Source organism: Microtus pennsylvanicus, chromosome 12 (genome assembly GCF_037038515.1).
Source record: "Microtus pennsylvanicus isolate mMicPen1 chromosome 12, mMicPen1.hap1, whole genome shotgun sequence".
Classification (NCBI taxonomy): domain Eukaryota; kingdom Metazoa; phylum Chordata; class Mammalia; order Rodentia; family Cricetidae; genus Microtus; species Microtus pennsylvanicus.
The window spans coordinates 24047983-24070899 of NC_134590.1; the positions used below are offsets into that span (position 1 = coordinate 24047983).

Here is a 22917-nt window from a genome sequence, read left to right on the forward strand (position 1 = left end):
CTACAGAAAATACGTACAATTCAGCCCAGTCAGTTCAAGTTAGAACAGAAATTGATGAGAGTGAGGGTGGAAGCAGAATTAAAGGAAACTAAATTGCAACAGAATCAAACCACTGTGGCAGCAAGAGCTGCCTTTTATTATAAATTCAGAAGTAAATATTAAAAATCAATTATGGCTAAATAAAATACAGTTCGGGCCCCAAGTTTGAAGTCAAAATGTTGCGGCGTAAAAGAACGGCAGACAGAATTTATTATAAAATATTCAGCTTTAATAAGGGGAGGACTTACAAAACCGAGATTCCAGCAGAGAACAGGAAAACATAAGGGGAGGAGGGGAGCACACCCGCATATTTATAAGTATATAATAGCCTCAGGGGATCCCGCCCTTCAAGCAAGGTGATTGGCTGAGCTTCCCCTACAAAAATTCATTTATTTGCAACCATACTAATAATGAAGATATGTTGATTTCTCAGTACATGGGAGCAGTGTGAATACTGATGTTTCCATAATATTAACATTAGAAAAGCTTTTTGGTATTGCCTGGTCATCAAATAAATGGACCATAGAAAGCTGTGTGCTATATTGTGATGAAATGTTTTCAAAAAAATGCTGCTAGATTTTTATGAGAAAACATTAATGAAAGCAATTTAGAGCATTTTTAACTTTATAGAAATACATAAACAGATAAACATATGGACACACACTGTCTATGTATTCCAGGAAATTTTTATGTTTACATAATATTATCTATAAAAATAAAACTACTGAAGTAACTCTTAAAAAGTGAGCAAATATGCTACAGAAAGATAAAGGCAATTTACATATATAATATAAGTATATCACATATATGATATATTTATACATGTAATGCTTATACAACTATACATATAAAAAAATTCCAATGTTTTAATTGAATCTATTCAGATAAATGTGACTATTTGTTTACTAAAGAGCTGCCCATTTGCTCAAACACTGATTTCTTTAAAATATATTCTACTTTTATTTAACTAAAATATAACACAACAATAATACTAACGTTTAGATTGTTTTTGAAAGACATTCTTTCAAAAGAAAATTATTGAGTATATGGATCACACGGCCCGAAACTAATACAGATTATTCTAAATCATTCTAACAAATCCTCAAATCAATGACGTTACCACCACACCTCTTCCTTGCAACGAAGATTTTTGGCTTAGGGTCTAGGGTGTGGAGGCAGTATGTGATTCCAAGTCTATGAGTCCTCCCATGTGATTAGATTCTCATGCATCCATCCTCAGTACTGCTCAAAAGTTGTATATAAGTATTGAACATTGTTTGGTCCACAGACTCCCTCTGTGATGAAAACTGGAGCTCCCATCGAGGCTTCCCATTCAGGCACTGCTGAGTAAAGTTGAGATTCAACCACTGTGGGTTGACCAGGGTTGCACGCTACAACAGGAGCTTGACGTTCAAGCAGGTCCTCTTGGCGAATACACCCGGTATCCTCTATGGCCTGGTCATCATGAAGAGAAGCTGGCAGGCTGAGGGTGGGTGGGAGACTAAAGTCCACAGTGGATGTGTCTAGAGACGTGGACTCTCTATTTCCAAGGGCAGGAACAGATAAGTGGCATTGAGAATGGGTAGGCACAGAAACATCTTTTGAGCTTCCATTTGATTCTGGCAGGACTTTGTGAGGTTTCCCCAGATGCTTCTTTTTGTTCTTAGCACGCTGGTTCTTGAACCAGATCTTAATCGCATACTCGGTCACACCAATCATCGGTGCCAGCTCCATGCGTTTCTGCAGGCTTGGGTGATCGTCCTGATCGAAATGTCTTTGGAGGAGAACTTTTTGTTCCTTGGTGTATACGGTGCGTTCTCTCCGTTGCTTCCTTGGAACTTCAGGGTGAACTTGCTGGTCACCACATTTATCTGAAGATGCAATAGGGACTTGGGAACCCTTACAACCCGAACTCACTGAGGAACTTAAGGGAATCTGGTGTCTAGAGAGCGCTGTTCCGGTTCCCAGCAATTGGGGACTCGGTTTCGTTGATGGGTCTGGGGACACATGGGGACGTGGAATTCTTTCATGATCTGAGTGTCCCTGGAGACTTGATTGCATTAGCACTCCTGGTAGAATTAGGGGACTTTGAGACATTTGCAGACTCGGTTCGCTTACAGTGGATGGGTGGTTTTGGAGCTGATCATTGATAGAAGCTTGTGACCTTGGAGGGCCTTGAGAAGGGAGGAGTCCTTGTGGACATGAGATACTAGAAGAACCTTGAAAGTCTGGGTTCACTGGAGAACTAGAGTGCTCATTACTTGGAAGGACACTGTACTCTCCCATCATTTTCAAACCAGTACCAATGGGAATCGCTGGGGATCTTGAGATTCTGCAGTCAACAGAGGGATTTGGTCCGAGCGTAAGATCTTTCTTCACTGGAGAAACTGGGACTAAAAACAGACATAGATCAGAGAATCCCCACAGTCCCTAGCTACATCACTATTCCCTTGCCACAAGCTACTACAGGCTTGTTATCTATCACTGTGCCCCGGCCTGTACCTTTGCTGGAGAACACTGCTAAAAGCTGGCCCAGCACCCTGGGGTCTCACCAGCACTCTTTCCCTGGCTTCCCCAGTATCTCAGTGGTCACATCTATGAGGTAAACTTGCAAGCAGCTCCTGAATTTTCAAAGAAGCCTCTCTCTACCCATTATGCTGTGAATGTGAGGAACTTCAAACCCCAAGCATATATACCAGCTCTCGAGTGTTACCAAGGCTCTTCCATCTTAACCCCTACTCTCCCTCATCAAGGCAGCCCCCAACTTACATATCATATATACACTTCCTTGGGGCCTCAACTCACCAGGGAATCCGTAGGTTGTTGCACCTTGCTCAGATTCCTGTCTCGGTGTGATCACTACTCCAGGGACCAGCGCTTAAATACCTTCTCCAAGGTCAAAATTCAATAAGCTCCACCCACTCCTTGGCTCCTCCTAACCCGCAGGCCCTCTAATCCATTACCCACACCCACATTCCTCAGTATTAGAGCCACCCCAGTAGGCCTAATCCTACTAATTCGATCTTAATTGTTTTATGTCCTATTTTTGTTTTAAGCCAGTGTCTTTCTACTACCCCAGGTTATTCTAAAATTTACCATGTTGAACAGGATGTACTCAAACTCACAGACACTACCTTAATTCATTCTCCAGAGTTAGCATTAAGGAGTTGGCCAAAAGGTCACTGGTTTGTTCAATGAGTGTTTTCCAAATTATTTTGGCATGGTAAGGTTCTGTGAAAATTGGAAACTAAGAGGAACTTGCCCTCTTGGTGCTGAAGTCCAGAAAGAATTCGGGTTCCACATGTTGTCCAGTTTGGCAGCATTTACGATTAATTGGCTATAGTGATATTTTGTTTTTGTTTTAATTAATAAAGCTTGTCTAAATATCAGAAGAGAAAAGATAAGCCAAAAGAAGTTAGAGAGTGACACACACCTTTAATCCCAGGATTTAGGAGACAGAGGCAGAAGGATCTCTGTGAGTTCAAGGCCATGCTAGACTGCACAAAATCCAGGCAGAAAAATCCAGGTGGTGGTGGCTCAAATCTTTAATCCCCATTCTAGGGAGTCACTCACTTTTACTCCTAGCACTAGTGGGAATATAAAATAGAAAGAGAGAGAGGCTGTGTCGGCTTAGTTAGCTCAGTCTGCTTAGTTTTCTTAGACTGAAGTTGTCCAACTTGGTAGTGGTAAGACTTCTTAATTTTTATTTTTTATTTTTTATTACTTAATACCAATCAAAATTCCCTCTCCTTCCCCTCCTCCCACTTCCCCCCACACACTCCTACTCCACCCTCTTCAATACCATAAAAGGGCAAGGCACCCCACCCCCATGGAAAGTCCAAGGATCTCCCCACTATACCTAAGCTGAGCAAGGCACACATCCAAGGATAACAGGTTACCAATGAGCCAACACATGCAGCAGAGACAAATCCCAGTAACACTGTCAGTGGCCCCTCAGTCTGCCCCAACTCTCAACCACATTCAGAGGGACAAGTCTGATCCTATGCTCACTCACTCCCAGTCCAGTTGGGGTTGGTGAGCTCCCATTAGCTCAGGCAAACTGAATCCCTTATGGTCTTGACCTCTTTTATCATAATCTCCCTCCTTCCACTCTTCAACTGGACTTTGGAAGCTTAGTCCAGTGCTCTGAGTGGGTCTCTGCCTGTTTCCACCTGTTTTTGGATGAAGGTTCTATGGTGATGTTTAAGATAATCATCAGTCTGACTAAGGGCAAGACCAGTTCAGGCTCCCTCTCCTCTATTGCTTAGGGTCATCCTTGTGGATTCCTAAGAATTTTTCTAGAGCCAGGTTTCTTGCTAACCTCATAATGGCTCTCTCAATCAAGATATCTCTTTCCTTGCTCTCATATCTGTCCTTCCTCCATCTCGACTATCCCATTCCCTCAATTTCTCCTCAACTCTCCCCTTTTCCTGTCCTTTTCCTCTTTTCCTCTTCCTCCTACCCCAGCCCACCTGCTCCCAATTTTGTCAGGCGATCTTGCCTGTTTCCAATTTCCAGGTGGGTCTTTATATGTTTTTCTTTGGGTTCACCTTATTACCTAGCTTCTCTAGGATCTCGAACTATAGGCTCAATGTCTTTTGTTTATGGCTAGTATCCACTTATTAGCGAATACATACCAAATTAATTTTTTGGGGGTCTGATTTACCTCACTCAGGATAGTGTTTTCTACTTCAATTCATTTGCAGGCAAAATTCAAGATGTCATTGTTTTTTTACCGCTGAGTAGTACTCTAATGTGTAAATGTGCCACATTTTCTTTATTTATTCTTCAGTTGAGGAGCATCTAGCTTGTTTCCATGTTCTGTCTATTACAAATAAGGCTGCTATGAACATAATTGAACAAATACTTTTGTAGTATGAGTGAGCATCTTTTGGGTATATTCCTAAGAGTAGCGTTGCTGGATCCTAAGGTAGGTTGATTCCCAATTTCCTGAGAACTCGCCTTACTGATTTCCAAAGTGGTCATACAAGTTTTCACTCCCACCAGAATAGAAGAGAGTTCCCTTTACTCCACATCCTCTCCAGGATAAACTATCATTAGTGTTTTTGATCTTAGTCATTTAAAAAGGTGTAAGAGTTGTTTTGATTCGCATCTCCCTGATAGGTAAAGATGTTGAACATGTCATTAAGTATCTTTTGACCACTTGAGATTCTTCTGTTGAGAATTCACTGTGTAGTTCAGTACCCAATATTTTATAATTGGGTTATTTAGAATTTTACTGTCTAATTTCTTGAGATCTCTATTTATATTAGTTGGCTATTTTTTTTACTCTTCTAGGCCAGATCCCAAATAAATACACACAGATTTACACTTACTTATGAATCACTTTTCTTTCTTCCTCTTTTTTCTTTTCTTCTTTCTCTCTTCCTTCCTTCCTTTGTTTCTTTATTGCTTTCCTGGCTTCCTTCCTTATAAATATTTTTACATTTATTTCACATACCAACCAGTTTCCCCTCCCTTCTTTCCTCTAATATTATTCCATTTCCCATCGACATTCCTCCTCATCCACTCCTCTCTATCTCCAGTCAGAGAGGGACAGGCCTCCAATGGACTTGAACAAAGGATGGCTCATCAAGTAGAGGCAGGACATAGCTCCTCTCCTTGTGTTGAGGCAGGGTCAGGTAATCCAATATGGAAGCAGGTTAACAAAACTCAGCTAAACACCAAGGAGAGGTTGTGCTCTTACTGTTAGATGCCTTACTGAAAGACCAAGCTACACGATTGTCAAACACATGCAGAGGGTAGGATGGTCCCATGCATGCTCCCTGACCGTTTGTCCAGAGTCCATAAGCTCACTTGAGCTCAAGTCAGCTGTCTCTGTGGGTTTCTCTTTTATGACCAATCCTGGCTGCTATAATCCCTCTTCCCTTTCTCCATCTAGATCTCTAGAGCTCAGCGTGGTGCTTGTCTATGGATCTCTGCCTCTGTTTCCATCAGTTACTAGGCAGAGTATCTTTGGTAACAATTATAGAAGTCACCAATCTGCTTACAGTAGATGACCACCAATTCAGGAGTGCTCTCCACTATTGCTAGGAGTCTTAGTTGGGGTCATCCTTGTGGGTTCCTGAAAATTTTCATAGTACCAGGCTTCTACCTAATGCCCCAAATGCCAGCCCAATCAAGACTTCTCTTTTGTTTCCCTTTCCCTCTATCCTGCCTCCAACTAGACTCCTGCACCCAGCCCACCCAATCTGTCCCCTTTACTTCCCATTCCTCAATCCCCTGCAATTCTTGTTTACCCAGGAGATCGTTTCTACTTCCCCTTCCAAGGGAAATCCATGCATTCCTCTTTTTGCCTTCCTTCTTACCTAGCCTCTCTGAGGCTGTGGATGTTTATCTTATAATTTATTCTTAATAACCACCACCTGTGACTGAGTACATACCGTGTTTGTCTTTCTGGGTCTGGGTTAGCTCAATCAGAATCTATTTTTCTTGTTCTACCAGTTTATCTGCAAATTTCATGAGGCCATCATTTTTTTTACATATCTGTTAGGTCAATTTGATTCATGTCTGTTCACTCCATTATTTCTTTGTTTAGTTTTTGTTGCAAAGATCTGTCTATTAGTGTGAGTGGAGTATTGAAATCTCTCACAATTATTTTATGAGGTTTGATGTATTATTTAAACTTTAGTAATGCTTCCTATATGAATCTGGGTGCCCTTAGGTTTGGGGTATAATGTTAGAAGTAAACTTCATCTTGGCGGATTATTTTCTTTGATGAGTAGGACACGTTGTTCTCCATCTCTTTTTATTAATTTTGATTTGAAGTCTGTCTTATTTATTGTTTTTATTGCTGTGAAGAAACACCATGATCATGGTAACTCTTATTTTTTGTTCTATTTATTTATTTATTAAAGGTTTCTGTCTCTTTCCCGCCACTGCCTCCCATTTCCCTCTCCCTCCCCCAATCAAGTCTCCCTCCCTTGTCAGCCCAAAGAGCAATCAGGGTTCCTTGCCCTGTGGGAAGTCCAAGGACCATCCACCTCCATCCATAGCAGGGAAACTCTTATAAATAAAACATTTAATTGGGGTGATTTGCTTACAGTTTTAGAGGCTCAGTCAATTATCATCATAACAGAGAGCATGGTTGTGTGGAGGCAGGCCTAGTGCTGGAGAGTTGAAAGTGCTACATCTTGAAGGCAAGAGGAAGTCAACTGAGATACTAGGGAGTATCCTGAATATAAGAAACCTCAAAGCCAATACCTAGCATGGGATACACGTCCTCCAAAAAGGTCATACCCATTCCAACAAAGCTACATCTCCTAGCAGTGCCACTCCATAAGATTATGGGGGCCAATTGCATTCAAACTACCACAAAATCTAATCTGCTAGATATTAGAATACCTATACCTGCTTGATTTGTACATCCATTTGATTGGAAAATTAGTTTTCCAACCCATTGCTAGGAGGTAATGTTTATCTTTGATGTTTAGGTGTGTTTTTGTTTGTTTGTTTGTTTTTTGTTGTTGTTGTTTTTTATTTTTTTCTTGATTTTTCAAAACAGGGTTTCTCTGTAGCTTTTTGGTTGCTGTCCTGGAACTAGCTCTTGTAGACCAGGCTGGCCTTGAACTCTCAGAGATCTGCCTGCCTCTGCCTCCCGAGTGCTGGGATTAAAGGCGTGTGCCACCACTGCCTGGCTGAGGTGTGCTTTTTTATGCAGGGAAAGGGTGCATCTTATTTTCATACCCAATCTGTTATCCTCTTTCTTTTTATTAGGAAATTGGAATTTATTGATATTGAGAGGATTTCATGACCAATGGTTATTTATTCCTGCTATTGTGTTGTTGTTGTTTTTATTGATGATGGTGGTAGCAGTGTGTGGGAGTTGGAGTGTGTTTTCTTTTTTTGGATTATGCTGGCGTGAGATTAACAAAATTGACCTTAAAATCCATACCTATGCAAATTATTCATATCTATATCATATCCCCCTTTAAATGTAAAAGAACATTTATAAACTATATTTGGTAGCATGGGCACAGTGTTTTCTCTCCAAACTGCTTCCTGCTGAATGGGGGCGTCGTTAATTAGGTCTTTCATGGTATAACCTGTGTGCTAGTTTCATCTCAGCTGGCAGTTGAGCGAAGCAATTTTCTGAAGGTGTTTACAGCAAACCTTCAGGAGGGCATGGTCCATCATACCATATTGGAATAGAAACAATCCACAGACTCTCACCCTCTGTGAAAACAAAATAAGAAACTCCTTTCCAAAGCATCATGTCCTTAGATCCAAATTTCAAAGTCAAGGCATTTTCAAAATATCTATGTTGGATTAGTTCATTTATAAACAAATATCTTTTAGCAGCTATTGCTCTTTTCTCAGCATTCAAACAATTCAAACAGAGCATAATATCATACAGTATCAAAATTCTCTGTGTATTTTCCATCTTTTTGCGTTTTATTTTAACCTCTATTTTGTTTATTTTTATTTTTTGTTTTTGAGACAGTTTCTCTGTATCTTTGACCTGGAATAACTCTGTAGACCAGGCTGCCCTTGAACTCTCAGAGATCCACTTGCCTCTGCCTCCCAGGCATTGGGATTAAAGGTGTATGCTACTACACCTTGAACTCACAGAGATCTGTTTGTCTCTGCCTTCTAGGCACTGGGATTAAAGGTGTGTGCTACCACACCTTGAAATCACAGAGGTCAACCTCCCTCTGCCTCCCAAGTGTTGGGATTAAAGGTTTGTACTACCACACCCAATAACTCTCTTCCTTTTTTTTTTTTACTTTAAGAACTTCGACTTTTAGCCTGCATATATTTTTAACGCACAGTAAACCATTTAGATATTTTCTTTGTCTTTGAATCTCTCTTTACTGTATATCTCTCTTTTTCTGACCACACGAGCCTTTAAATTACTGAACAATATGGGTGGGATTAAAGCCATGGCTTGGCAGCTAGATCCAGGCATTCCTTAGCTTTCCAGCCTCATGACTGAGGTACAGGCTGTAGCCATGTTTACTGCCACAACTCTATGGCATTTCAAGGTCCATGCGAACAAGCGAGCTTCAGCAGCCTGTGCTTGCAAACCGCAAGAACTGCCTGCATAAAAGAGACAGAGTTTGCCCTGGCAGGACAGCCCAGAAAGCCAGCATTTTCAAATGGCGCAGCTTTTTTCCTGCTATGCTGAAAACCGAAAAGCATGAGTTCAGCTTTTCGTCAACACTATTTAAGTGTTTCATGGCAGGACCTCTTAATGAGCTGCAGGGTTTTGCAGCTAAAGCTGAGTCAGGAAGTCTAGGTATGGTGGGGAGGCCCTTGGACATTCCATGGGGGTGGGGTGCCTTGCCCTTTATTGTATTGAAGAGGGTGGAGTAGGAGTGTGTCGGGCAAAGTGGGAGGAGGGGAAGGAGAGGGAATTTTGATTGGTATTAAGTAATAAAAAATAAAAAATAAAAATTAAGAAGTCTTACCACTACCAAGTTGGACAACTTCAGTCTAAGAAAACTAAGCAGACTGAGCTAACTAAGCCGACACAGCCTCTCTCTCTTTCTATTTTATATTCCCACTAGTGCTAGGAGTAAAAGTGAGTGACTCCCTAGAATGGGGATTAAAGATTTGAGCCACCACCACCTGGATTTTTCTGCCTGGATTTTGTGCAGTCTAGCATGGCCTTGAACTCACAGAGATCCTTCTGCCTCTGTCTCCTAAATCCTGGGATTAAAGGTGTGTGTCACTCTCTAACTTCTTTTGGCTTATCTTTTCTCTTCTGATATTTAGACAAGCTTTATTAATTAAAACAAAAACAAAATATCACTATAGCCAATTAATCGTAAATGCTGCCAAACTGGACAACATGTGGAACCCGAATTCTTTCTGGACTTCAGCACCAAGAGGGCAAGTTCCTCTTAGTTTCCAATTTTCACAGAACCTTACCATGCCAAAATAATTTGGAAAACACTCATTGAACAAACCAGTGACCTTTTGGCCAACTCCTTAATGCTAACTCTGGAGAATGAATTAAGGTAGTGTCTGTGAGTTTGAGTACATCCTGTTCAACATGGTAAATTTTAGAATAACCTGGGGTAGTAGAAAGACACTGGCTTAAAACAAAAATAGGACATAAAACAATTAAGATCGAATTAGTAGGATTAGGCCTACTGGGGTGGCTCTAATACTGAGGAATGTGGGTGTGGGTAATGGATTAGAGGGCCTGCGGGTTAGGAGGAGCCAAGGAGTGGGTGGAGCTTATTGAATTTTGACCTTGGAGAAGGTATTTAAGCGCTGGTCCCTGGAGTAGTGATCACACCGAGACAGGAATCTGAGCAAGGTGCAACAACCTACGGATTCCCTGGTGAGTTGAGGCCCCAAGGAAGTGTATATATGATATGTAAGTTGGGGGCTGCCTTGATGAGGGAGAGTAGGGGTTAAGATGGAAGAGCCTTGGTAACACTCGAGAGCTGGTATATATGCTTGGGGTTTGAAGTTCCTCACATTCACAGCATAATGGGTAGAGAGAGGCTTCTTTGAAAATTCAGGAGCTGCTTGCAAGTTTACCTCATAGATGTGACCACTGAGATACTGGGGAAGCCAGGGAAAGAGTGCTGGTGAGACCCCAGGGTGCTGGGCCAGCTTTTAGCAGTGTTCTCCAGCAAAGGTACAGGCCGGGGCACAGTGATAGATAACAAGCCTGTAGTAGCTTGTGGCAAGGGAATAGTGATGTAGCTAGGGACTGTGGGGATTCTCTGATCTATGTCTGTTTTTAGTCCCAGTTTCTCCAGTGAAGAAAGATCTTACGCTCGGACCAAATCCCTCTGTTGACTGCAGAATCTCAAGATCCCCAGCGATTCCCATTGGTACTGGTTTGAAAATGATGGGAGAGTACAGTGTCCTTCCAAGTAATGAGCACTCTAGTTCTCCAGTGAACCCAGACTTTCAAGGTTCTTCTAGTATCTCATGTCCACAAGGACTCCTCCCTTCTCAAGGCCCTCCAAGGTCACAAGCTTCTATCAATGATCAGCTCCAAAACCACCCATCCACTGTAAGCGAACCGAGTCTGCAAATGTCTCAAAGTCCCCTAATTCTACCAGGAGTGCTAATGCAATCAAGTCTCCAGGGACACTCAGATCATGAAAGAATTCCACGTCCCCATGTGTCCCCAGACCCATCAACGAAACCGAGTCCCCAATTGCTGGGAACCGGAACAGCGCTCTCTAGACACCAGATTCCCTTAAGTTCCTCAGTGAGTTCGGGTTGTAAGGGTTCCCAAGTCCCTATTGCATCTTCAGATAAATGTGGTGACCAGCAAGTTCACCCTGAAGTTCCAAGGAAGCAACGGAGAGAACGCACCGTATACACCAAGGAACAAAAAGTTCTCCTCCAAAGACATTTCGATCAGGACGATCACCCAAGCCTGCAGAAACGCATGGAGCTGGCACCGATGATTGGTGTGACCGAGTATGCGATTAAGATCTGGTTCAAGAACCAGCGTGCTAAGAACAAAAAGAAGCATCTGGGGAAACCTCACAAAGTCCTGCCAGAATCAAATGGAAGCTCAAAAGATGTTTCTGTGCCTACCCATTCTCAATGCCACTTATCTGTTCCTGCCCTTGGAAATAGAGAGTCCACGTCTCTAGACACATCCACTGTGGACTTTAGTCTCCCACCCACCCTCAGCCTGCCAGCTTCTCTTCATGATGACCAGGCCATAGAGGATACCGGGTGTATTCGCCAAGAGGACCTGCTTGAACGTCAAGCTCCTGTTGTAGCGTGCAACCCTGGTCAACCCACAGTGGTTGAATCTCAACTTTACTCAGCAGTGCCTGAATGGGAAGCCTCGATGGGAGCTCCAGTTTTCATCACAGAGGGAGTCTGTGGACCAAACAATGTTCAATACTTATATACAACTTTTGAGCAGTACTGAGGATGGATGCATGAGAATCTAATCACATGGGAGGACTCATAGACTTGGAATCACATACTGCCTCCACACCCTAGACCCTAAGCCAAAAATCTTCGTTGCAAGGAAGAGGTGTGGTGGTAACGTCATTGATTTGAGGATTTGTTAGAATGATTTAGAATAATCTGTATTAGTTTCGGGCCGTGTGATCCATATACTCAATAATTTTCTTTTGAAAGAATGTCTTTCAAAAACAATCTAAACGTTAGTATTATTGTTGTGTTATATTTTAGTTAAATAAAAGTAGAATATATTTTAAAGAAATCAGTGTTTGAGCAAATGGGCAGCTCTTTAGTAAACAAATAGTCACATTTATCTGAATAGATTCAATTAAAACATTGGAATTTTTTTATATGTATAGTTGTATAAGCATTACATGTATAAATATATCATATATGTGATATACTTATATTATATATGTAAATTGCCTTTATCTTTCTGTAGCATATTTGCTCACTTTTTAAGAGTTACTTCAGTAGTTTTATTTTTATAGATAATATTATGTAAACATAAAAATTTCCTGGAATACATAGACAGTGTGTGTCCATATGTTTATCTGTTTATGTATTTCTATAAAGTTAAAAATGCTCTAAATTGCTTTCATTAATGTTTTCTCATAAAAATCTAGCAGCATTTTTTTGAAAACATTTCATCACAATATAGCACACAGCTTTCTATGGTCCATTTATTTGATGACCAGGCAATACCAAAAAGCTTTTCTAATGTTAATATTATGGAAACATCAGTATTCACACTGCTCCCATGTACTGAGAAATCAACATATCTTCATTATTAGTATGGTTGCAAATAAATGAATTTTTGTAGGGGAAGCTCAGCCAATCACCTTGCTTGAAGGGCGGGATCCCCTGAGGCTATTATATACTTATAAATATGCGGGTGTGCTCCCCTCCTCCCCTTATGTTTTCCTGTTCTCTGCTGGAATCTCGGTTTTGTAAGTCCTCCCCTTATTAAAGCTGAATATTTTATAATAAATTCTGTCTGCCGTTCTTTTACGCCGCAACATTTTGACTTCAAACTTGGGGCCCGAACTGTATTTTATTTAGCCATAATTGATTTTTAATATTTACTTCTGAATTTATAATAAAAGGCATCTCTTGCTGCCACTGTGGTTTGATTGTGTTCCAATTTAGTTTCCTTTAATTCTGCTTCCACCCTCACTCTCATCAATTTCTGTTCTAACTGGAACTGACTGGGCTGAATTGTACGTATTTTCTGTAGCAATAAATAACTTATATTTAATATGCTAGATTTTTTCAATTAAAGTGGTGGCTTACAGAGGAAGATTCAGCATGTCTGACCTATGTCCTTCTTGGGCTGGAGCTTCGTCATGTCTCTGACCAAGAGAGGAGAGGCATGGCGTCTGGCTCAATTCCCTTCTTCCCAGCATTCTGTTCTGTCTATTCCAACCACCTAAGGGATGGCCAATCAAATGGGCCAAGGCAGTTTCTTTATTAACCAATATAAGTAACACCTCTATCATTTCCCTTTTTCTGTTTAAACAAAAAAGAAAGGCTTAACTTTAACGTAGTAAAATCACATATAACAAAATAGTTATCAAGCAAAAATTACAATTACAATATTTATATCTACTTTATCTTTTATCATAACTAAGGAAAACAATAACTATCTATCTATTCTTCAACTCCATCAAAGACTCCTGATGGATATAATATTACCTAAGTAAACAAGAAATAAGCAACTTCAAACTCTAGAAATGACTGAGACATCTCACTGTCTGGACAGTCACCCAAAGTTCCTCTGTACCGTTGGAACATCCATCTTCAGTCTACAGGCCCATAGTATCCAACAGACATTTCCATGAAGCAGGAAAATTCAAAGGCAGTTCAGTCACTATCTGCTGTGTCCTGCTGAATGTCTAGCAGACTCTTTCATGATTCAGGAACCCCGAAAGACCATCTCATCTTTAGGCAAGTTCAGCAGTCCACTCTCTGTGGGTTCTTTGTGTCCAGTTTATGCAACAGCTCAGGCAAGAGCAGTTTCTTGCCTAAATGGCTAACCAACTCCATAAGGAGCCTCTTCGATGCCCATCTTCCTCTTGAAGTAGATTGGTGCTACCAGGAGCAGATGTGTCTTACTGTCATGAACAGTCCTAAGTTATCAAAACATTTAAAATGGCATATTCTGTAATCTTTGAAAGATATGAGGAATGCCTATCTGAAATATATCTATTCACATCTAGAAAATCTAACTAACATTACTATAAGCTTTATTATTATTAATGATTATCCATTAACAACCTATATACATTACATTTTTACATGAAATATAAAATCACATTACCTTATCCAAGGTCATAAATACATACACATAGAACAAGATTGACCTTAAATTTATATCAATAAATTCAAATCCATACCAATACAAATTGTTCATATTTATATCATATCCCCCTTTAAATGTAAAAGAAAGTTTATAAACCATATTTGGGAACATGGGCACAGTTTTTTTCTATCCAAACTGCTTTGTGCTTAATGGGGGCGCTGTTATCTAGGTCTTTCATTGTATAACAGATAACCTGTGTGCAAGGTTCATCTCAGTCAACAGTTGAGTGAAGTAATTGTTTGAAGGTGTTCACATCAACCTTTCAGGAGGGCATGGTCTATCATATTATATTGGGACAGAAGCAATCCACAGGGGCTCATCCTCTGTGGAAACAAAAGAAGAAACTTTTTTCCAAAGCATCATGTTCTTAGATCCAAAGTTTAAAGTAAGAGTATTTTCAAATTATCTATCTTGGATTAGTTCAACAGCGTTTATAAACAAATATCTTTTAACAGCTGTTTCTCCATCCTCAGCATTTAAACAATTCAAAGAGAGCATTATAGCATATAGTATCAAGATTCTCTGTGTATTTTCTATCTTTCTGCAGCTTTATATTAACCTCTATTTCATTTATTTTTACTTTTATATTTTGAGACAGGTTCTCTGTATACTTTTGTCCTGGAATAACTCTTTAGACCAGGCTGTCCTTGAACTCACAGAGATCCACTTGCCTCTGCTTCCCAAGTGCTGGGATTAAAGGTGTGTGCTACAATGCCTTGAACTCACAGTGATCTGTCTGTCTCTGCCTCCCAGGCATTGGGATTAAGGGTGTGTCTTGCCACACCCTGAAGTACCACAAGGACCCATGATATCACACTTTTTATCTTCATAATGTTATTCATTTTCATTTATTTCCCAAGTTGGGGAAGTTGGAGTGGTCTGAGAAGAAATGGGGCAGAGTTAATATAAGTGACATTTTTTCTTTTTTGCCCTGGCAGCAGCCCTGTAGGAATGCTCCCAGACCATTTGGATTATTCACACGCTTTCTTTGCAGAGAATTGAGAATGCATTTGGAAGTTATAGGAATAAAATCTAGCTATGTCTGTTTACCCATCCACCATCTCTTTTCAAACCGTCCTTCCTTGAAAAGCCTGTTTTGGTAGGACATCTGAAAACAGGATGTTCTCCTAGAAGACGTATATGCAAACATCTGTACTGACAGAGGCTATGCTGAAGGTTCTGTTGGGAACTTCCTTGTAGCATAGGTATATTCTGTGACATACACTATGATAATTCTCCAATAAAAATTTTCCTTATAAGATTTTATTGTTTTTTATTTTATTATAACAGCGCCATCTTGTTTTATACATCCTGATTGTTACTTTTTCTTCTATGGGTTTAAGACACCATCACTTACAGATGAAAGAAAAGTTTTGTCTTTTAAGGTGTATATCACAGTCTACTGTGCACAATCACATTGGTCTCCTAAAGTATAAAAATTGACTGTGTCTATGTCTCACATTTCAGGTAAAAAGAAATAGGGAAGGGACATTCCGTTCTTTCCTATTACTCAAAATATTCAACACACTTCTCCTGTTCTTCCTTTCTGATAGGTCCCTGAATTTTAGTCTTTATAACACAGAATCTGTGACTTGTGTTGATTTTGTCATGTCCTTAATTTAAGAAAAATCAAATCTGAATTTGTCAACATGGTATGACAAATTATTTTTGTTTCTTTCGTTTGAGTGAGGCTGACTATTGGTTACTTAAGTGTATAAATTTTTAAGTCAGAAGAAAACACTTCAGCACTTCAAACTGTTAAATAATTAATGTTTTCAACAACAGTAAAATCAGAGCTAATTACCCAGTATCTTTGCACAGTGAGCCATGCACATTTATCCTGGGAATCAAGGTCATTGTTTGTATGTGGTTATTCTACAGGCACTAATGACTATTTTATACAGCATTCGACTTCTGTCCTCTGTCTGGAAACCAGTTATAAGAAATAAAATTCAGCTGGAAACACTGTTTCTAAAGCATTGAAGTTCAGTTAAAACCATGCTTTATAAAACAACAAGTCTTTGTTTATAGTGAAGCAGATACTAATATTGCAGAAACTTCATTTAATGTGTTCAGTGTCAGGGTAGTGCTAACTCTTCTGTAAGACAAAATATTATTCTTCTTAAAACAGAAGTGAATACCAACCTCTTTAAAAATGTTTATCAAATCATTTTGTGCATCATCAAAACTCCCATGTTTTAATTATTCCTTATAAAATTTGGTATAAATGTAGAAGCAAACTAATATACAGTTTATTATTTTCATGAAAGAACAGGGTAGCATTGCTCATACAAAATGTCTTCCTATCAATCTTTGTACTAATAGGAAATTATATACATCAGAACAAATATTAACTGATTTCACCACTAAATATAAAAATCATATAGATGATACTTTTTACCAGATACCATTAAATAGCATGTTTAATATTTTAGTATTAGAAATTGATTAAGACCTTAAGAGCTATTGCTTTGATAATTAAGTGAAAACATAGTTTATTGCCATAAAAATTAGTATTTATTTTTATTGCCTGAAGTTTCATCACATACCATTGGGAAACAAAAGGAAATGCAGAAGTAAACAGAAAGATTCTATCATCATAGACACCTTCAAATGGACAATGTAGGAAAGTGGGACGATGTCACCTCAGACTCCACCTTTCCAGGTAATCCTACTCTTTTCCTTCTTTACTCTTCAAAGCCTCAGGTTAAACTATCTCTTGAGAAAAAAGAAATTCTAGATGAAAATTCTAGCAATAAAATTCTACATCATTCAATAACATGTATTAAGTTCTTACTTTACAAGAACTAATTCGACTATTCATTGACACAGATGAAAAGAAAATAATAAGTGAAGAATGATTGTCTTTTAGCATGCAACCTTAAATGTGTATCTAGACACAATAAACAATGGTAAAGCACTGAAAAAAGCGAAAATAAATCCAGTCCACATGTGTGGAAAGAATCTGAAGTAAATATAAATATAAGATTTGAACCTTTTAATCACTGTTGCTCTAAATATGCCAAATATATCAATACTTCTTTTTATTAATCTATAATTATTATATGTTTATTGTAATCATTAAAGAGGTACAATAAAATCTTTAAATTATTAAAATTTTTCTTTTCTTTTTTAATGGAAAAATAAAATTTGTCAAATGTATTCAATCTTCCTTGAGGATAAAACATAGTTAAGTACTTCAATACTCATTAACGAATTGGCTCTTTTCAATAACAGTAAAATTAGAGATAATTACTAATATTTTGCTCAGTGAACCTTGAACAGTCTTCTGGAAATCAAGGTCATTGTCAGCATTTTTATTTTCTACAACACTATGATCATTTTATTCAGTACGGAGCTTCTGCCTTCACACTAAAAACTGATTACAAAGACAGTGGGAGAAAGTTTTTATAATGTACTTGATCTTTTCAGCATATGTCTAAGCCACCTGCTTATTTAGAGAGAGGAATTGGTTAACCTAAATGCTTTATAGTCTATAAACATCAACTTAAAACAGAAAAAAAATGCTTTTTCTAGGTACTGACAATATTGCTTTGGCATGCAGGTCAAATGGTTAAAGACAGATTTTATGAAGAAATGCTCTAATTTTATGAAAGTAATTTATTTTGCAAATTTTATATGAAGAAATCTACCATTGCACAATTGTTTCAAGTCAAGCTGTGTGTGTGTGTGTGTGTGTGTGTGTGTGTGTGTGTGTGTGTGTGTATGAATTATTTTTTCTGGTCATTAAATGTGACTGAAAATTCTAATTAAGCTTAAGTCAATAAAGGAGATGTATTTTTATTTTACAGAGTATCTGGAAATTTTAAGAAGACAAAAGCCAATCAAATATAATGTATTTTATGAGCCAAGTAACTGTGTACTTACTTCAATGAGCTTATTTTTAAGGAGCCTGTGAAATTTGGATGCAAACACCAAGACTTCTTTGAAAAGTCATTAAAGTAGTTTCTAGAAAACTTAATATAGCAAATTATAAAAGAAATTTTAGAGATTAAGTCCTGGATAGCATACTCATGGACTTAATCACTGATTTAAGAGAATGGTAATTTTTCTGGGAAATGTTTTGCTTTCTTTATTTGCAGATGGCCTGACTAATCACTTAAACCAAGTTTTTATATGATGACTTAGATCACTTATATCTTTTCAAAATGAATCACAAGTGAAATAGTTTCCCAAGAGTGAATCAACTTGAAAAAAAAACAGTCATTTTATAATCTTTATTTGTTATAACCTAAACATGTGTGTACTATAACCTGCCTAAAAATACCTGCAGTTTTTCTCTTATTTCAAAGATTTTAGTTTCTGTAGGACTATATTACTATTCCTTTACTTTAACAAGTGACACAATACTAATTTTTAAAGATAGGGAGATTTTTCTAAGTGATACTGAAGCATCAGTGCAAGTGCTAGAGATAAGGGTGAGAACTGAAGAAAAGAATTTGAAGAAAATGAAAGAGCAGTGTTTGATTTAAAAAAAATCATTGGGATAGTTGAGCAGATTTAAGAGCTGCATAAAGTTAAAATAATAATGATGAAGACTGTTCAGGTGTCCCAAAAGAGTAAAGAAATGTCTGTCACAAGACTACATGATTCAATTACAAGGGCAAGTTCAGAACAGAAAACGTATAGAGAAACAGAGTAAGCTAGTGGTTTCCTGAGGCCAATCTTGGTATAGAAGGGCTTAAGAACAGAACAAAAGAAACTATCAGTAGAAGAGAAATGCTCTGTGCTTGGCTTAGGGTAGTGAATATGCAGCTGTGTAAGTATATCATTGCTTAATGCATACTGAGAGAGCTGTGGTGTGTGTAATATCCTCAATCAGGATATTAGCAGTTAAGACGGGAACAGACAGACATACAATAGAAATTCCCATATGAAGAAAAGTCAACTTGGTATTACATTCAGTTATCACGGTTGCAGTTTAAATAAAAAATATGTAAAAGATTAGAAATGAAAATAAAAAAAATATGAAAAGAATCCTACTGAGCGGAAAACTGGCTTGTAAATATAAAGAGGGTACTCAATGAAAACTTACAAAATAAACTGCATAAAAATACAGAATAATGCACATACAAAATAAAAGATAAATTATAACAGACTGACTAACAAAGTAGAAAAATACTCTTTTCTTTCAATGTTAAGTGACAGAATAATATGGATTTGTACAGGCTGTACTTTTAGTATCCAGAGAGATTTTTATTCACAATAAAAGTAATGATTTTATCTATAAGTAAAAGCAATGTTTTTCTTTAAAAAAAACCTTTAGAATACAAGCTAGCTATATATTTATCTTGACAACAATAACATCCACTTGTTTACTACAATGTAAGAAATAAAAGGAAATTAAGATTTATAAACAGAAAATCACTTGTCCAAAAATATTCCACACTTAATTAGTTTGGCAGTCCAATTCACAAGTTGTTATGTAGATTTTGCCAAAGGGAAAACAAGAAAGATGTTTTTTTACTGCATCTCTTAAATTTCCTCCTTATTTGGTCAACTTTTCTTTTTCCTTTTTTTTTCTAGGAAATTTAATTCCTGCACTGATCACTTACCCTCTTGCTCAATTAAATATATGATATATTTGAAAATGTCTTCAGAGGCTAATGATCAATAACCTTTTCTAGTTCACAAAATTTAGAATTTTTACACTTCTTCACCTGAGAATGCACACCAACAACTTATCTCCTTTTGTGCAAATACTTGGAAGTGAGGTGACAGCCTTCATTGTACTAACTTCCTGAATTCCACCTTAGATATTTCATGAAGTAAAAGAAAAAAAAATCTGTTTTTCCCTAACTCACAATAAATTATGTTCCAAGCATTTCCTGACTTCACGTTTTATTTTATTTTGTTGTATTGCAATTTATTATGCTTTATTGTACTTTTGCACTGTATGATGCTATATTATTAGGCTGCATTGTATTTTATTCTAACAATAATTTCATATTATTTACTCAAGTAATTGCAATTATAGCTTTGCTAAGTTTTTTCTTATTTATTTATTTATTTATTTATTGTTGAAACAATTTCTGCCTCCTCCCTACCTCCCATTTCCCTCCTCCTCCTCCCACTCCTCTCCCCCTAACCCCACTCCTCTCCCCCTCCCCCCCTCCATTCCCCCTCCCTCTCCAGTCTGAAGAGCAATCTGGATTCCCTGCCCTGTGGGAAGTCCAAGGCCCTCCCCCCTAAGTTTTTATATGACAGTTCTGTAAGGAGACCTAGTAAAACATTAGACACAATTATTTCTGTATTATAAGTATAGCTTACTAAATGTATTTCAAATAATTTTCAATAACTCATTTAACCTCAGTTAGCAAACAGATATAATGTAAATAACTAAGTTATATGTTCAATACAGGGAAAATTAATAAATCTCTTAGCTTAAGTGTATCTTGATATCCCAAGGTATTTACTGCATATAAACTTCAAATAAGCAAATGGTTTTAAAGTAAATATATTCTAGAAAATATTTATATACAATAATACTCTTGTTACATTACTAATATCACATTATCATTACATTATTACTTGATTCAAATAATACCACATTATTAAAAATAATTATAACAAGCACAGATTTAACTTGGGTATTACATTTGATTTCACCATGGAAAAAGAACCAATAAAACATGCCTTTGATCATGAGGAAATTCACTAGGCTGCTGCCCATGTCAGAAGCTGGACTCTTCCACAGTGGCCATCCTTATGGCGGCCAGGAAAACATTGCTGCCCGCTTCAGAGGCTTGGCTCTTCATTAGTGGCCATCTGCAAGGGCAGCAGAAAAGCACTGTCTTCTCATTCTAAGAATTGCAAAGTCTTAGAAGAAAAGCAACCGACTCTACTGTAAAGTCTGCTGTTGTGACCTGGTGTCACTCTGAAAATTCTTTGGCATGAGTTCACTTCTAATGAATGAAATAAGTTAAATTAATGCAAAATATTAGAATCAGGGGCCTTTTTAGTTCATATTTTTCTTTCAACTGTGGAAGCATTTTTTTAGTGTTCTGCTATCAGACAACATATGTTTGCTACATCTAAATGAAATTGGAGTGTATTGGAAAGCTATATTTTGCTATAAGATTTAATTTTGTTGTTTTCTCCTCCTGAGCCAGGCATTTAAATGTCTTCAGAGGCTATCGCCCATTAAAAGATATATGAAATTTTCAAGTACAAACTTTAATAAATGCTAATTAGAAATGATATTCCACAAAAGATGCATGTTTTTTAGAAACCAAATTTTCGAGGTAATTTTACCTTGCAGTAAAGTCATAGATAAACTTCATATTAAACAAGCACAAAAATGATGTTTCTTCAGACACCAACAGCCAAATCCAAGTCATCTCTAAAATCTTTTTTCCTAAAGCTGGCACTTTTGTGTAAGTGCAAGATCTACAGTGAATATAATTCTGATGATTAAAAAATATTTTGCAATATTGTTCTTTTTTTCAATTTTGTTCTTATTCTAGTCAACAACTGCTAAACATCTCAGACATAAACACCCTTCTGTCAGTGGTTGAAAGACAAGCCTTTCAAACTATTGTGGGAACTCAAGGTCTTGGTGGTCATGCTTAACTAGAAGAATACTTCATAGTCCATTATAGAATGTCCTACATTGCTAATACCCCTGAACCTTACAGAACGGTCGAAGATTGCCAGGTCACATCACAGTAATGCTCCCACCTTTCTCGACAGAAGTCTTCTTATGACACCATAGTAAGTAGAAGGACATACGTCCACATATTAAAATGCAGATACATACATAGGAAATCCTTGCTAGGAATATCTTCTATTAAGATGGACCCCTGGAAACTCTCTGGCTACTGCCGAATGGATAGTGCCTTCCACAGGAGGAAGGATCAATAGACTACAGAAAAGAAAAAGGCAAAGTACTGTAGGTTCTTAAATGAAAATTGATTTCTACCATTGACCATGAAACAAGCTCATCAGTAACATTGCTTTTGGAGAGAAGCTAATTGTTTCTTCTTAAGAGAGCGTTTGAATTTGGAACTAAAGTAGAAGAGGGAAATCAATCCTCTGTTATCAGAATTACCTTACTCACAGAATACAGATTCATGAAATGCAATAGTTTCAAAGACGAAAGAAAGAAAAAAAAATGAGTCCGTTGTAAACACTGAATGGTTTTCTTTAGAAGGAAAGCTAGTTACAGTTCTCAGAAACATATAGGTTCAATTTCTAATTCCATCTTTCTTCATGTCAACAGTAGACCAATAGAGATATGTTTCCTCTCTCTCTCTCTCTCTCTCTCTCTCTCTCTCTCTCTCTCTCTCTCTCTCTCTCTCATATAGTAAGTGAAGCATAAAAATGTATGATCACAAATTTACAAGTAAAAAAGATATAATTCAAATTTCAGGCTATATGGGTGATATATCTAAATTTATAGGCCATGTGCACTGTATTTATTTATCTTTATACATCATAAAGTTAAAGAACTTACTTTGATCAATTTCTGACTTAATGAATAGTCTATTCTCTTTTATATGTTAACACAAAGGATGCAGATAACTAAATAAGTTAGTAATAAAACATGCAATTTCATTAAAGTTAGATAGTGTGAT

At 37.6% G+C, this 22917-nt stretch overlaps 2 protein-coding genes across 2 annotated transcripts; one reads left to right on the plus strand and one right to left on the minus strand.

Moving 5' to 3' along the window:
* Nucleotides 1–1275: 1275 nt before the first annotated feature.
* Nucleotides 1276–2328, minus strand: LOC142832363 (oocyte-specific homeobox protein 5-like). The gene has a single exon (XM_075942797.1). It carries the CDS (start codon nucleotides 2326–2328, stop codon nucleotides 1276–1278), a length of 1053 nt encoding a protein of 350 aa, XP_075798912.1.
* An 8539-nt stretch (nucleotides 2329–10867) lies between these two features.
* On the plus strand, nucleotides 10868–11920 carry LOC142832364 (oocyte-specific homeobox protein 5-like). The gene has a single exon (XM_075942798.1). It carries the CDS (start codon nucleotides 10868–10870, stop codon nucleotides 11918–11920), a length of 1053 nt encoding a protein of 350 aa, XP_075798913.1.
* The last annotated feature ends 10997 nt before the right edge of the window (nucleotides 11921–22917 follow it).

Coding starts and splice junctions, on each gene's coding strand:
- LOC142832363 (XM_075942797.1), bottom strand. CDS start 2,328: ATGATGGGAGAGTACAGTGTCCTTCCAAGTAATGAGCACTCTAGTTCT.
- LOC142832364 (XM_075942798.1), top strand. CDS start 10,868: ATGATGGGAGAGTACAGTGTCCTTCCAAGTAATGAGCACTCTAGTTCT.